The sequence below is a fragment of the Henckelia pumila genome, chromosome 4 (genome assembly GCF_033568475.1).
Source record: "Henckelia pumila isolate YLH828 chromosome 4, ASM3356847v2, whole genome shotgun sequence".
In the NCBI taxonomy this organism is placed as follows: domain Eukaryota; kingdom Viridiplantae; phylum Streptophyta; class Magnoliopsida; order Lamiales; family Gesneriaceae; genus Henckelia; species Henckelia pumila.
In genome coordinates, this window is record NC_133123.1 from 66,869,514 (window position 1) to 66,882,974 (window position 13,461).

The following is a 13,461-nucleotide window of genomic DNA, read 5'->3' on the forward strand; positions in this document are numbered from 1 at the left end:
ATATACATGAATGGACATGCTTAAAATCATGAATCATAATTTAAAATCTTGCTTAAACTTGAACTTAAATATAATCATATAATACATACATAACATTGTTGAGCATATCATTTTTTCTAACATCGCATGGTCATATCCGTAGTATAACCATAAACTTAAAAGGTTCGACTGATCAGTCTCTTAAAACCAACGTACGCGGCGGTGACGAATCACCTCTTACTGGTAGTAAACTACCCTTAACATGTGGGGACTTGTCCCCCTTAAATTGTCACACTACTTCAACTTCCAACATAAAAATTATTTTCTAGCTCAACCTTAAACATTAAATCATGCCATAAAATTATTTCATGAATGCATGTACTTAAATAAAATGTGTGTCCTTCCTATATATTTAATTTAATTTTTATACTAACATATAAATACTAAAATAACATTCATGCATAAAATAATTAAATATATAATTAGGACACATGCAATTTCTCATGGTTTGTGCTGAACTGCTGGCCCTAACACTCAAACCCATTTTCTTAAATTCTGGTCCATTAACACTGAGACTGGCCCATTAACAAACTTAAGCCCAAAAATACATTTCTAAGCCCAATTAATTTATTCAAGCCCATTAATGCATTTCTGGCCCAATAACAACCTATTCTGGCCCAATGGGCCCAAAAGCCCAAAGACTGGCCCAATAACTTCCATGGGCCCCCAAGCCCATAAAAATTATTGGACTAACTTAATTAAATTTATTTAAGCCCAATAATAATTAAATTTCAACCCAAATAATTAAATGGAATCCAATTAAATTTTTGGATTTAATTAGGCCCATTTAACACTTAATTAAACTTAAAACTTAAAAAAATAAAATACTCAAGCCCGACTCACTTAACCCGGACCCGAACCCAACTAACATAACCCATGACTTTCCAGACCCGACCCGGACCCCACAACCCGACCCGGATCCACCCTAACCCTAAAACCCGATACCCCTTCTCCTATGCTTCCCGGCCGCGAGCAGCAGCCCTTCTAGGGCTGCTGTCGCCCTGCTCCGGCCGTCCCTTGCCGGAGTTCCGCCGCCCTAACGTAGCCCACGTCTGGGCGGTCTGAACCTGACCAAGGTCCCGACCCCATGCAGCCCACGCACAGAGGCCGAACCCAAAAACCCTAAACCTGCGCCCCATGAAGGCCGATCTGCATCAGCTGGTTTTTTGGGCTCGTTTGGCTCGAACCACTCGAGCCATTCGAGTCTAGATCACCCTCACACGACCTAGGGACCCCTGACCAGCAGCTGGACGCACCATGGATGAAGAAAACGTGAGCATGATCAAGCAACATACAAGAATAAGATACAAGCGTCAAAACCGATTCCTTTTCTGAAAATTCTTGAAAGATTTCGATGCACACTCAACACACACATAATAACTGATATAGTGCGAAAAAGAGGAAGAAAACATGCCTTGCACCGTAGAATTAATAGGTCAAAGTGCGTAGAACGTTTCCGGGACGACGAACAACCTTTCTTGATGCTTCAAAAATATCGAGGCTATGGAGTCCTTCTTGGAGGCTACTTGGTCGATGAAGGAGATGAATAATGGGGGAGGGAGGCGGCTAGGTTGAAGATTACGTGAGATTGGGGTAGGTTGTTAGGGTAATATTGATTTAAAATAAGGTGCAGGATAATTAAATTAAATAGAAGATGTTATATATATAAAATATACAACTTTAAAACTCAAACTAAAAGTTAAAAAATCTGATAACTTAATTAAATCCCAAAATATTAATTTTAGGGAATTTTAAAGGTAATTAAAAGTCAATATTTTGGCTAAATTTGAATAAAAATGGACTCCTAAAATTATATAAAATTAAATACTGATAATTTTGAGGAGATAAAACTCAAAATAATATTTTTGGGCTCTTAAAAGGCTCATGAAATAAATTGGATAGAAAGTTGTCATCTCGTCCGTCTACGGTCCCGTCTACGCGATAAAATAATTAAATTTCCATAAATCATGAAAAATCACTAATTATGGATTAAATGCTTAAAAATAACTTAAAACATGCACAAATAATTTCACATAATTATTTAACCCATAATCTAAAATTCTAAATAAATGAAATCCCTAATTATGCATGCGAATTTACGTACTAAAAATACTGGGTATTACATATGGTCTTCATTTTCTAGGATGTTTGAAGGTTAAAAAAAAATATTTGATCATGATAAATTTCAAACTATTTCGTGAATCAACGTCACTCATATTTGAATCAAATTTCTTTAGGTAGTGTTTGCAACCTCTAAAAATAAGTGATTATGAATTTTTTCTTAACAATTTGTTAAGAAAAAAAATTATAATAACTTATTTTTAAAAAAGGCTATAGTTTTGACTTAAAAAAATGTTTTTTTAAGCATTTAAATGACCACCCAAACACCTTGTTAGCCAAAAAAATACTTTTTTTTTTAATAAAAAAGTGTTTTTTCTGATCTGGCTTTTGAAACCAAATAAGGCCTAAACCATTGGAAAGTTCGTTGGATTGTCTTTTTATGGCTAATATCATATTTATATATTTTAACAAATGAAATCTTGACTTTGGTGGGTTCTGCGCATTTGCTCATTAATAATAATAGTATAGTCTAGGGCGTACAAAGATTCTAACAGGCTGATTTTTTTTTTCTGCCCAAAACTTTTATTAGACGATTTACGGGTTAATTTTATGAAAAAGATCTCTTATTTGACATAAACTATGAAAATTATTGTTATTTATGTCAAAAATATTACTTTTCACTCTAGGAGATGGAGTAATATAACAATTTGAGGGTCCGTACACATTTAAAGTAAATCACATAAATTTAAGAAAATAAAGTTTATTTGACCATGAATACGAAATCTAACATATATTCTTAATTTTGACATTTTATATGGTGAAACAACCCAAACATTCTAAAATAACATATGCGGAATTTTTTTTTTTTTTAATACTAAGTAAAATAGATGTACATACATGCCCATACATATATGCACAAAAAAAAATAAACGGATTTAAAAAAATAACATAAATATGCAACATTTTTTACTTGAATAACTAAGTCAAACTTAAATAAAATACTGTCAAAAAATCCACTTAAAAGTTTGCATGCAATAAAATTATTTAATAAAAATAGTACGAAAATTCACTACTGAAAAGACATAAAAAAAATAAATAAGAAACAGAGTTTAAAATTCTTAAAATGTTCATAAAGACTCAGCCGACGGTCACGGGGGATCACTGCATGTCCGCTCATACGTCCTCACCACCGGTAGGAACTACATCTTCCTCTACGTACTCACCTGCACCATATAAGTGTAGTGCGCCTAGAGGCCCAACATGCTAACATAACAAGAGCTTAAAATAATTTAAATCACTGAAATACTAATACATAACATATACATGAATGGACATGCTTAAAATCATGAATCATAACTTAAAATCTTGCTTAAACTTGAACTTAAATATAATCATATAATACATACATAACATTGTTGAGCATATAATTTTTTCTAACATCGCATGGTCATATCCGTAGTGTAACCTTAAACTTAAAAGGTTCGACTGATCAGTCTCTTAAAACCAACGTACGCGGCGGTGACGAATCACCTCTTACTGGTAGTAAACTACCCTTAACATGTGGGGACTTGTCCCCCTTAAATTGTCACACTACTACAACTTCCAACATAAAAATTATTTTCTAGCTCAACCTTAAACATTAAATCATGCCATAAAATTATTTCATGAATGCATGTACTTAGATAAAATGTGTGTCCTTCCTATATATTTAATTTAATTTTTATACTAACATATAAATACTAAAATAACATTCATGCATAAAATAATTAAATATATAATTAGGACACATGCAATTTCTCATGGTTTGTGCTGAACTGCTGGCCCTAACACTCAAGTCCATTTTCTTAAATTCTGGTCCATTAACACTGAGACTGGCCCATTAACAAACTTAAGCCCAAAAATACATTTCTAAGCCCAATTAATTTATTCAAGCCCATTAATGCATTTCTGGCCCAATAACAACCTATTCTGGCCCAATGGGCCCAAAAGCCCAAAGACTGGCCCAATAACTTCCATGGGCCCCCAAGCCCATAAAAATTATTGGACTAACTTAATTAAATTTATTTAAGCCCAATAATAATTAAATTTCAACCCAAATAATTAAATGGAATCCAATTAAATTTTTGGATTTAATTAGGCCCATTTAACACTTAATTAAACTTAAAACTTAAAAAAATAAAATACCCAAGCCCGACTCACTTAACCCGGACCCGAACCCAACTAACATAACCCATGACTTTCCAGACCCGACCCGGACCCCACAACCCGACCCGGATCCACGCTAACCCTAAAACCCGATACCCCTTCTCCTATGCTTCCCGGCCGCGAGCAGCAGCCCTTCTAGGGCTGCTGTCGCCCTGCTCCGGCCGTCCCTGGCCGGAGCTCCGCCGCCCTAACGTAGCCCACGTCTGGGCGGTCTGAACCTGACCAAGGTCCCGACCCCATGCAGCCCACGCACAGAGGCCGAACCCAAAAACCCTAAACCTGCGCCCCATGAAGGCCGATCTGCATCAGCTGGTTTTTTGGGCTCGTTTGGCTCGAACCACTCGAGCCATTCGAGTCTAGATCACCCTCACACGACCTAGGGACCCCTGACCAGTAGCTGGACGCACCATGGATGAAGAAAACGTGAGCATGATCAAGCAACATACAAGAATAAGATACAAGCGTCAAAACCGATTCCTTTTCTGAAAATTCTTGAAAGATTTCGATGCACACTCAACACACACATAATAATTACTGATATAGTGCGAAAAAGAGGAAGAAAACATGCCTTGCACCGTAGAATTAATAGGGCAAAGTGCGTAGAACGTTTCCGGGACGACGAACAACCTTTCTTGATGCTTCAAAAATATCGAGGCTATGGAGTCCTTCTTGGAGGCTACTTGGTCGATGAAGGAGATGAATAATGGGGGAGGGAGGCGGCTAGGTTGAAGATTACGTGAGATTGGGGTAGGTTGTTAGGGTAATATTGATTTAAAATAAGGTGCATGATAATTAAATTAAATAGAAGATGTTATATATATAAAATATACAACTTTAAAACTCCAACTAAAAGTTAAAAAATCTGATAACTTAATTAAATCCCAAAATATTAATTTTAGGGAATTTTAAAGGTAATTAAAAGTCAATATTTTGGCTAAATTTGAATAAAAATGAACTCCTAAAATTATATAAAATTAAATACTGATAATTTTGAGGAGATAAAACTCAAAATAATATTTTTGGGCTCTTAAAAGGCTCATGAAATAAATTGGATAGAAAGTTGTCATCTCGTCCGTCTACGGTCCCGTCTACGGTCCCGTCTACGCGATAAAATAATTAAATTTCCATAAATCATGAAAAATCACTAATTATGGGTTAAATGCTTAAAAATAACTTAAAACATGCACAAATAATTTCACATAATTATTTAACCCATAATCTAAAATTCTAAATAAATGAAATCCCTAATTATGCATGCAAATTTACGTACTAAAAATACTGGGTGTTACATATGGTCTTCATTTTCTAGGATGTTTGAAGGTTAAAAAAAAATATTTGATCATGATAAATTTCAAACTATTTCGTGAATCAACGTCACTCATATTTGAATCAAATTTCTTTAGGTAGTGTTTGCAACCTCTAAAAATAAGTGATTATGAATTTTTTCTTAACAATTTGTTAAGAAAAAAAATTATAATAACTTATTTTTAAAAATTACAAACACTAATATGATTTGGAAATAGTTAGCCATCAAAAGAAGCCAATACATTTATAATCGACATATATTTTGGGAGACTGAAATATCATATTTTAGTTCTTCTACATAAATAATCATTTGAAAATCATAAATTTTTATTTTATTTATATAAAATTGAACATATATTTCACTTTAGAGTAAATCTCTCGTGAAACGGTGTCATAGAAAATTATATTTTTTTCATGAGTCGAGTCAAAAACTCATCATATCGCAAAATTGGCCGGTGAGATGTCTCACACGATTATTGTGTTCATTTTAACGTGTATTTGACCTATTGCTTTCCAATGATTAATTTAAGATTGCGCAATAATCAGTACAAGATTGCCCCAATTAAGGACCACGTACATTAAATGAAATCTGCAAGACAATAATCAAACAATGATTTATATATTTCATTCAATTCCCCGTATTTCAAGAATCTACAATAACAAAATTTTCTGCACACCAATTTCAACGACTTTGGAGTTTGAATACTAAATATAAATAATCCATGAATTGCCAAATAATCGATGCAGTCAGATTGTGTATTAAATTAGGGCACTAGCATGTCTGTAAGATTCTTTGGAAACTGATATATGATTGACTTATAATTGACATGCTACAAAATCGCAGCTAATATTGTTAAACAAATGGACATAATTGATAACTACACCATAAAATTAAATAACAATTGATTTTTTTTGGTTGAATTTGGACCAAACAGCAAAGACAAAATTTGGCACGAATTTCTTGAAGGTGGACAGACTTCAAGACCTGTAAGTCAACAATGTTATGGATTTTAGAGACTAAAATATGTTTGTAATATTTACTTAATCAATAATTTGTTTGCAAGTGCATATTTTTTATATTACACATACAGATAGTAGTGATATATGGGGCTAAAGTTTTTTAATTACTAAGGTAAAAGTAAGGCTATAAAATCGAAAAAGTTTAGGTAATGAAAATCAGATAATATTGTTGGAAATTTGATTTAAATTAAAGTTTGAATGAAATTATGGTTCATGAATGTGATAACGACTTTTAACTCTAGCTTGACTTTTCACATTCTTGAGTTAATTGTAAGCTCCTCATTTGGCTTTCATTAAGTTTTGGTGATAATTGAAGGTATGATTTGAGTTCGTCGGAGTAGTGAATTTGTGCTTAATTTTATATTCTTTCAACAATTGTATTCTTGGAAAACAGACATCCGTACGTGCTGATCATCAAGTACCTCAAGGAGACGACAAATCTGTTTTAAGAAAACTGTACTTTGCTACAGACATCGGTTTGGTTTACCATCGCTTTACAATTTCCTTATTATTTCTCGTTCACAATATTATTTTACTGCTTTCAATTATTGTTTTGTATTTTATCTACGAAATCATTTTTTGTTGTAGTCATATCTTGAATTTATGCACGTTTGACCAAAAAATATTTTCTAAAAAACAAAAAGAAATAATATATTTTTGATATTTCGCATAAATATATATATAAATAAAATAAAATAAAATACAAATTTACGGAAAATTATTTATGCTTTTTCTCTGGGAATTTTTTCCCATCATCTTTATCTATCGCATTTCGCTATTTTGGTCAGCTATTATTATCAGAATTGAGTTTTTGATCCTGTATTTTTCAAACTTTGGTTCTTTTTTGGTAGTTATTGTCATTTTTTTAATATGAAAATGCATGCTAGTTTCACATTGAAGAAAAAGACAAAAATTGCAGAAAAAAGAACAAACAAATATAACGAACTGAAATTATAATTTGATAACTTAAAAGATCAAAATCGTAAAAAGAAAAATATGAAAAACTAAATTTTCAAAAAAAAAAAAAAAAAGATAACGAAATAAAACCGAAATTCAATTTCACAGAAAATGATACACTAATTCTTTTGAGTAAAAAGTTAAACTTTTTTGTTGCTTCGACAGTAAAACCCGAATGTATGGTTGGTACAACCGAAATCATTGATTCTGAAAATACCATCAAAGTAATTTTGGAGTTGAAAATCCTAATTGAATACATGACCATACTTTTTTCCACCAAGCAAATGACACCAAATGCCACAAACATGAAAAAGTAAATTCCCTTTGTCAAAGTCCAGGATTGTGAGCTGTGATTTGCATCCCTTTTTTGTTATTGTGACTCGAGGGAACTAGCTAGGCCATGCAAAACAATTCCAAAAATCAGCCTATTTCTTGAAGCATATCCTTTGTACTTTTTGTTTTGACCTTTAAACTTTAGTCTTTCACTCCTTTTGAGGTCCAAAAGCTCTATCCCATGTAAAAGCCCTTTCTTCCCCTTTTTAATTACCTTTCACTAATCTAATAATGTGAGTAATTTCATGCATATCTTCCAATTATTCATTATCCACGAGGATGAACTAATAATACGAACAAATCATGGAAACACACAAAAACAGATTTATCTACGCTACACATGGTGGGAATCGTGAATATGGGCGTATCGGTCTTTGAATTCCCATAACATGCGAGAGTATACGTTGTACATCGTCGAAGTATATAAGCTAAGTTTTGGAGAAACTAATCAGATTAGTAATTTCAAAACCGTTGCATACTGTCTCCTACGTGTTATAATTGTCACAAGTACTATATATATTTCGATAATTTTAAAATTGTCCTATAGTCGAAACATTAAATGTAGGAGCCATACTTTGATAAAGCTTCCAAATGATTTACTTCTTTTAATGCAACGCACGCAGGGCATGCAAAAGGTTACCAAGGTGGGCTGCCTTTGTATGACAATTAAGTGACAAGTCAAGTAACCAAGAATATTCAATCCCTCTTATTTGAAATTGTCACATATATATATTCATGATAAGTGTTGACCCAATTTATATTTGATGCGAAAAATAATAGTTTTGACATAAAATGTAATATTTTTTAACGAGTGGTCAGCATAAAAATCCGTCACACGTCAAAATTGATTCATTAGATAGTCATTTGAGAATGACTTCACAAAATTGATACATGTGATGATGTGATAAGAAATTTTTGCATAAACAATAAAGGACCATGCTACATGTACAAATTGGATTACAAGTTCGTTTACAAATTGCATTTGTAATTACAAAATTATCCTCCATATATTTTTGAATGATTTTTTTCAAATAAAGTGTAGGAATAATTTTTTCAATTCAATTGTATTTTGTAACCCAACTTGTAATCTCATTTGTACATATAACATTTTCCAACAATAAAATATACAAAAAAGGGGTGGATTTTCTTTTTCTTTTTTTTTTTCTTATCTTTTTCTTTTTTAAAAAAAATGTGAAGAATGTATAAACAATACATCCATTTGGTTTACTGGTACGAACATTGGATTGCCAGTCCATTGTCATCGTCCACGACAGAAGTTTTCTTGATTTGATTCGAGAATATCAGATTTAAAATCCAATTGTTTATCGCTACACATGAGATTTTGACTCGGGTTTTCAAGATTTGTTTGAATAGAATATGTGTGATTGAGCAGTCTTTCTCTCAGTCCCTGCGTCAAGCCCTTTCGCTGAGGTCTCTTGTTTTCACAAAATTAATGTTTCTTGGAGCTTTCTTACATCGTATATCGTTTCCGTTAAGGCACTTGTCACTTTCTGTCGGAATATCTGCCTCCTGCATTTAATGCTGTATCGGCAGTGGTCTGAATTTGGTTCCACAGTGGAGAATTTTATATATATACTCCAAAGAATCTGCATTTAATGCTTCGATGAATCTAAATCAGTTGAAATTAAATGCAGGTTGAATTCGCTAAGTTATAGGCTTTGAGAGGTATTATTATTATTATTTCCCTTTCTTTTTTTCTTACACATTCTCGTTTCATTTGCTGCCGATTTCTGTTGGTGTAAATAGGTAAAAAGTTTTATTAATGGGATTGTTTTCTAAAATGGGAAAGTGGGTCGAAGTATTTATCATCAAGAATGTAGTTTCGGAGACCATTAAGGCGTGAAATCTGAGGATTTTTTTTTTTTTTTTTTTTGTATTTAGGACCTATTTTCGCAAATCTTTTGATATTTTGGTTATGGGAAATCCGAAGAACTTTGAAGTTGAACACAAGAAGAGACAGTTTTCCCCAGGGGAGACCCAAAATCAGTTGATAGAAGAGGTAAATTTCATCGCGGATCATGTTTGTTTAATATTATCCCCTTCTGATCTTTCAAGCCAAGGAAAAATATACGAGTTTTGAAATCTGTTTTGTGTTATTTTTTTGTGGGCATAGATTTTACAGCTTCAGGAGCAATTAGAAAGCCAAACTGCGGTTCGATCTGCACTTGAAAAGGCTATGAATTGCCAGCCTCTGTTAGATGATCCCGCATATAAATCACTTTCCCAGGTTCTGTTCTTGATTTTCACCATTGAATATGTTCATGTTTTTCTCTCAAATCCTCACAAGATCCCATCTTTTTCGATGCCCAGCCAGCTGAGAATCTCATCAAAGAAATCGCCCTTTTGGAAATGGAGGTGGTGTACTTGGAGAAGTATCTTCTAGCCATGTATAGGCGAAATTTCGCCAAAAGGGTGTCTTCCTTACCTACTGTGGACGAACAACAGAAGGCCGATTCAAGAACAGATGCTTCTGCGGTTGTTGAAGTGCCAAGAACTAATTCAAGAAGCAGCAAATCTGCGAAAAACGGTGATCCGGGAGGCGATTTACGTCGCAAATGTGATGATATTTTGGGAGCAGAGACTCTTGTTGATAGTGGCATTGACAGAAGCCATTCTTCATTGTCTCAGTATTCAGCTTCTTCCTTTCTAACCTCGCCTCCGTTTGAAGTTGTAGCCGAAGCTGTTGACTCTTATCATTCCTTGCCTCTGTGGATGCTAGAGGTACTTAATCTTTGATTCTCAGACAACAAAATTTTGATCCATATGGGCTATGAATCTGATGTTGTTGTGTCGTTTTCAGCGGGTGCAAGACTCGACATCCAATTCGAATTTGGCAGAGTCTCTAGGCTCAAGGTTTCCGAATCGTGTTCGCGAAAATCCCAACTGGATTTCTGAGGAGATGATCAAGTGCATCTCAACGATATACTGCCACCTTTCTGATCCTGATCCTTCGGTCGATCACGGCTCGAATTCCAGCCCCCATACATCTCCACAGAGTAAATTTTCTTCACAAGGACAGCTTGACTTGAGCAGCTTTTCTTGCGAAGAAAACTCATCTTGTAATTCGTGGGTGAACAATCCTTTCCATGTGGAAACATCCAAAGATTTCAGCGCATCTTTCCGCTCCGTCATCGACGTACAAGGCGTCGTTCGAGAGCCCCAAAGGCTAAATGCTGTGGAAGTTTTGCTGCAAAAGTTTAGGTACCTCAAATTCTTTACCTTTTGATTCCTGTTTCGGGTTTTTCAATGTCGCGGTCTTACACGATCCTTTTCAGGTTTCTCATTTCTAGGTTGGCGACAGTCGATCCCGGAAAACTGAAACACGAAGAGAAATTAGCATTCTGGATCAATGTTCACAACGCTATAGTAATGCATGTAAGGATTTACTAACAGAAAGCATTTCAGTTGTTTTAGATATTACAATGTCTGAATCTTTGGCAACCAATGTATAATATGATGCAGGCATTCTTGGTTCATGGGATTCCAAGCGGCAATCAAAAGAGGGTCTCTTTAGCTCTCAAGGTAGTGAATTGAATTCCATTAATGTCACATTCCTTAATCTCCAATTCTTTGGTTACAAGGTGTTATAAAATATTTTGATTGATTCAGGCTGCATATAACATAGGAGGCCACACCATTAGCGTTGACACCATTCAAAGCTCGATACTCGGATGTCGTTTGCCGCGTCCTTCGCAGGTATTCCTTCAAAGTACAGGTGACTGTCATTTGATTTTGTATGCAAAAGTGACCGAACTAGAGTCGAACTCGAGCACGTCGCCGTCTTCGAGCTGCTTCAAATTATTTATTAATGTTTTGCCAAATACTTGTCAACTTCATGGCCTAATTGAACTGGATCCCTATCTTACAGTGGCTTCACTCATGGTTGTTCACCAAGGCAAAGTTTAAAACCGGAGAACCTCGAAAATCACTCGCGATAAAGCATCCGGAACCTCGATTACATTTCGCGCTTTGCGCAGGATGCCAATCGGATCCATTAGTAAGCTGCCAATTTACTTTCAGTACTGCACAAATGCAAATATTTGTGTGTTTTGGGAATGCATTAATCCGCTCTATAACTTCTTCCAGGTTCGTTTATATACGCCAAAGAAAATTTTCCAGGACCTGGAAATGGCGAAAGAAGAGTACATTCAAATGAACACCAGGAAACATAAAGATCAAAGACTGCACATACCCAAAAACGTGGAGTTTTTCGTGAAGGAAATGGGGTTATCTCCATCTGGGGTGGCAGAGATGCTCTATCTTTCGATGCCGGATTCTCTGAGGATGAATTTCCAGCAAGGAAAATACTGCAAGAAGATCGATTGGATCCCGCACAACTTTACCTTCCGTTTCTTGATATCAAACGAGTTAGTCAAGTGAGACGTGTGTGCATTCTTACTAGGGAAGTGATTGTTTTGTGTTAAATTAGATATAGAACTGCATAAAATGACATGTTTGAATGATGGATGAATCATGAGTCATAGCCATGTGCATCTGAATCCGAAAAATCGCAGTTGAAGAACATCGAAGATTGGTGTATGCATATGAAGAACTCGCATGCTGTGTGATGTTGGATTTGTGGGATGGATTTCAGAAGGTGGTGTGTTCATTTCATGACTTTAGAGTGATTCATCTGTCATTCCCAAAAATGGTTCAATTTATGTAATCCATGAGCTTTTCTTGTTCCTTCTTCAAGAGTTCTGACTTCGATTAGTTGACAAAGTACCGGAACCAAAATCTGACTTATTTTATCAAAGCAAAAACTCAACACACGAAGAAATTTTCAAAATTATAGTAGACGAAAAAGTAAAAAAGTTTTTGTATATTTAAAAATAAAAATTTGCATTATAAATGAAAGTTAGGAAAAATTATATTTTTCTGAGTTAACACCATACTCGTTGTCTAACATCATCGAAAACTCGTCGTTTGTTTTTACCAACAAAAGCTGGAAGACCAAGGTATACTTCATGAGATTCATGTTGCCCAATGTTATGGATTATGTCGAAGCGATCATGACGATAATAATTGCGAAATAAAAAAATCAATAAGAACACCAAAGATTTACGTGGTTTACCCAATATAGGCTACGTCCACGGAGCTACTGCAATATTTATAATCGGAGAAATATTACAAGTGTATACAAAACACTACATCTCACCAAAGGCAAACCCCGAGTATTACCGAGAAATATTTCTCTAACTCACACAAGAGAAACACTCAAGAAACCCAAGAAACTCTTTTATCTTTCTTTTTCTTTTCTTTTTTTTTTCTCTCACTTTGGAATGTGATATCTGAATTGGGGGGAGAGAAGCTCAATTTATAGAGCTCCTCTCCGCGTTGAATTTAATTCCTTTCCCAACCAATAAACTCCCACCTGCCATCATCCCACCAATCACCTTACACTTGCCACCTAACAAATCTCCCACTTGAAGACTTGATTTTAATCATGGCTTCACACAGACAATGCAGCAGCTCAAGCTTCCTCTCTTATACTTGCAGTCCAACTGAAGTCGAACATAA

The 13,461-nt window shown here is 34.7% G+C and overlaps 1 protein-coding gene across 2 annotated transcripts; it reads left to right on the forward strand.

Moving 5' to 3' along the window:
- Positions 1 to 9,176: 9,176 nt before the first annotated feature.
- On the forward strand, positions 9,177 to 12,627 carry LOC140866432 (uncharacterized). Of its 2 annotated transcripts, XM_073271417.1 has the most exons (11): positions 9,177 to 9,351; positions 9,576 to 9,606; positions 9,823 to 9,940; positions 10,055 to 10,168; positions 10,252 to 10,662; positions 10,742 to 11,142; positions 11,217 to 11,316; positions 11,404 to 11,463; positions 11,551 to 11,637; positions 11,810 to 11,938; positions 12,028 to 12,627. In XM_073271417.1, exons 3-11 carry the CDS (start codon positions 9,857 to 9,859, stop codon positions 12,319 to 12,321), a joined length of 1,680 nt encoding a protein of 559 aa, XP_073127518.1. In that variant the 5' UTR covers positions 9,177 to 9,351; positions 9,576 to 9,606; positions 9,823 to 9,856; the 3' UTR covers positions 12,322 to 12,627. The 2 variants fall into 2 exon arrangements, with proteins under 2 accessions (XP_073127518.1, XP_073127519.1); XM_073271418.1 differs by having other exon boundaries at positions 9,177 to 9,606; positions 11,232 to 11,316.
- Positions 12,628 to 13,461: the final 834 nt, after the last annotated feature.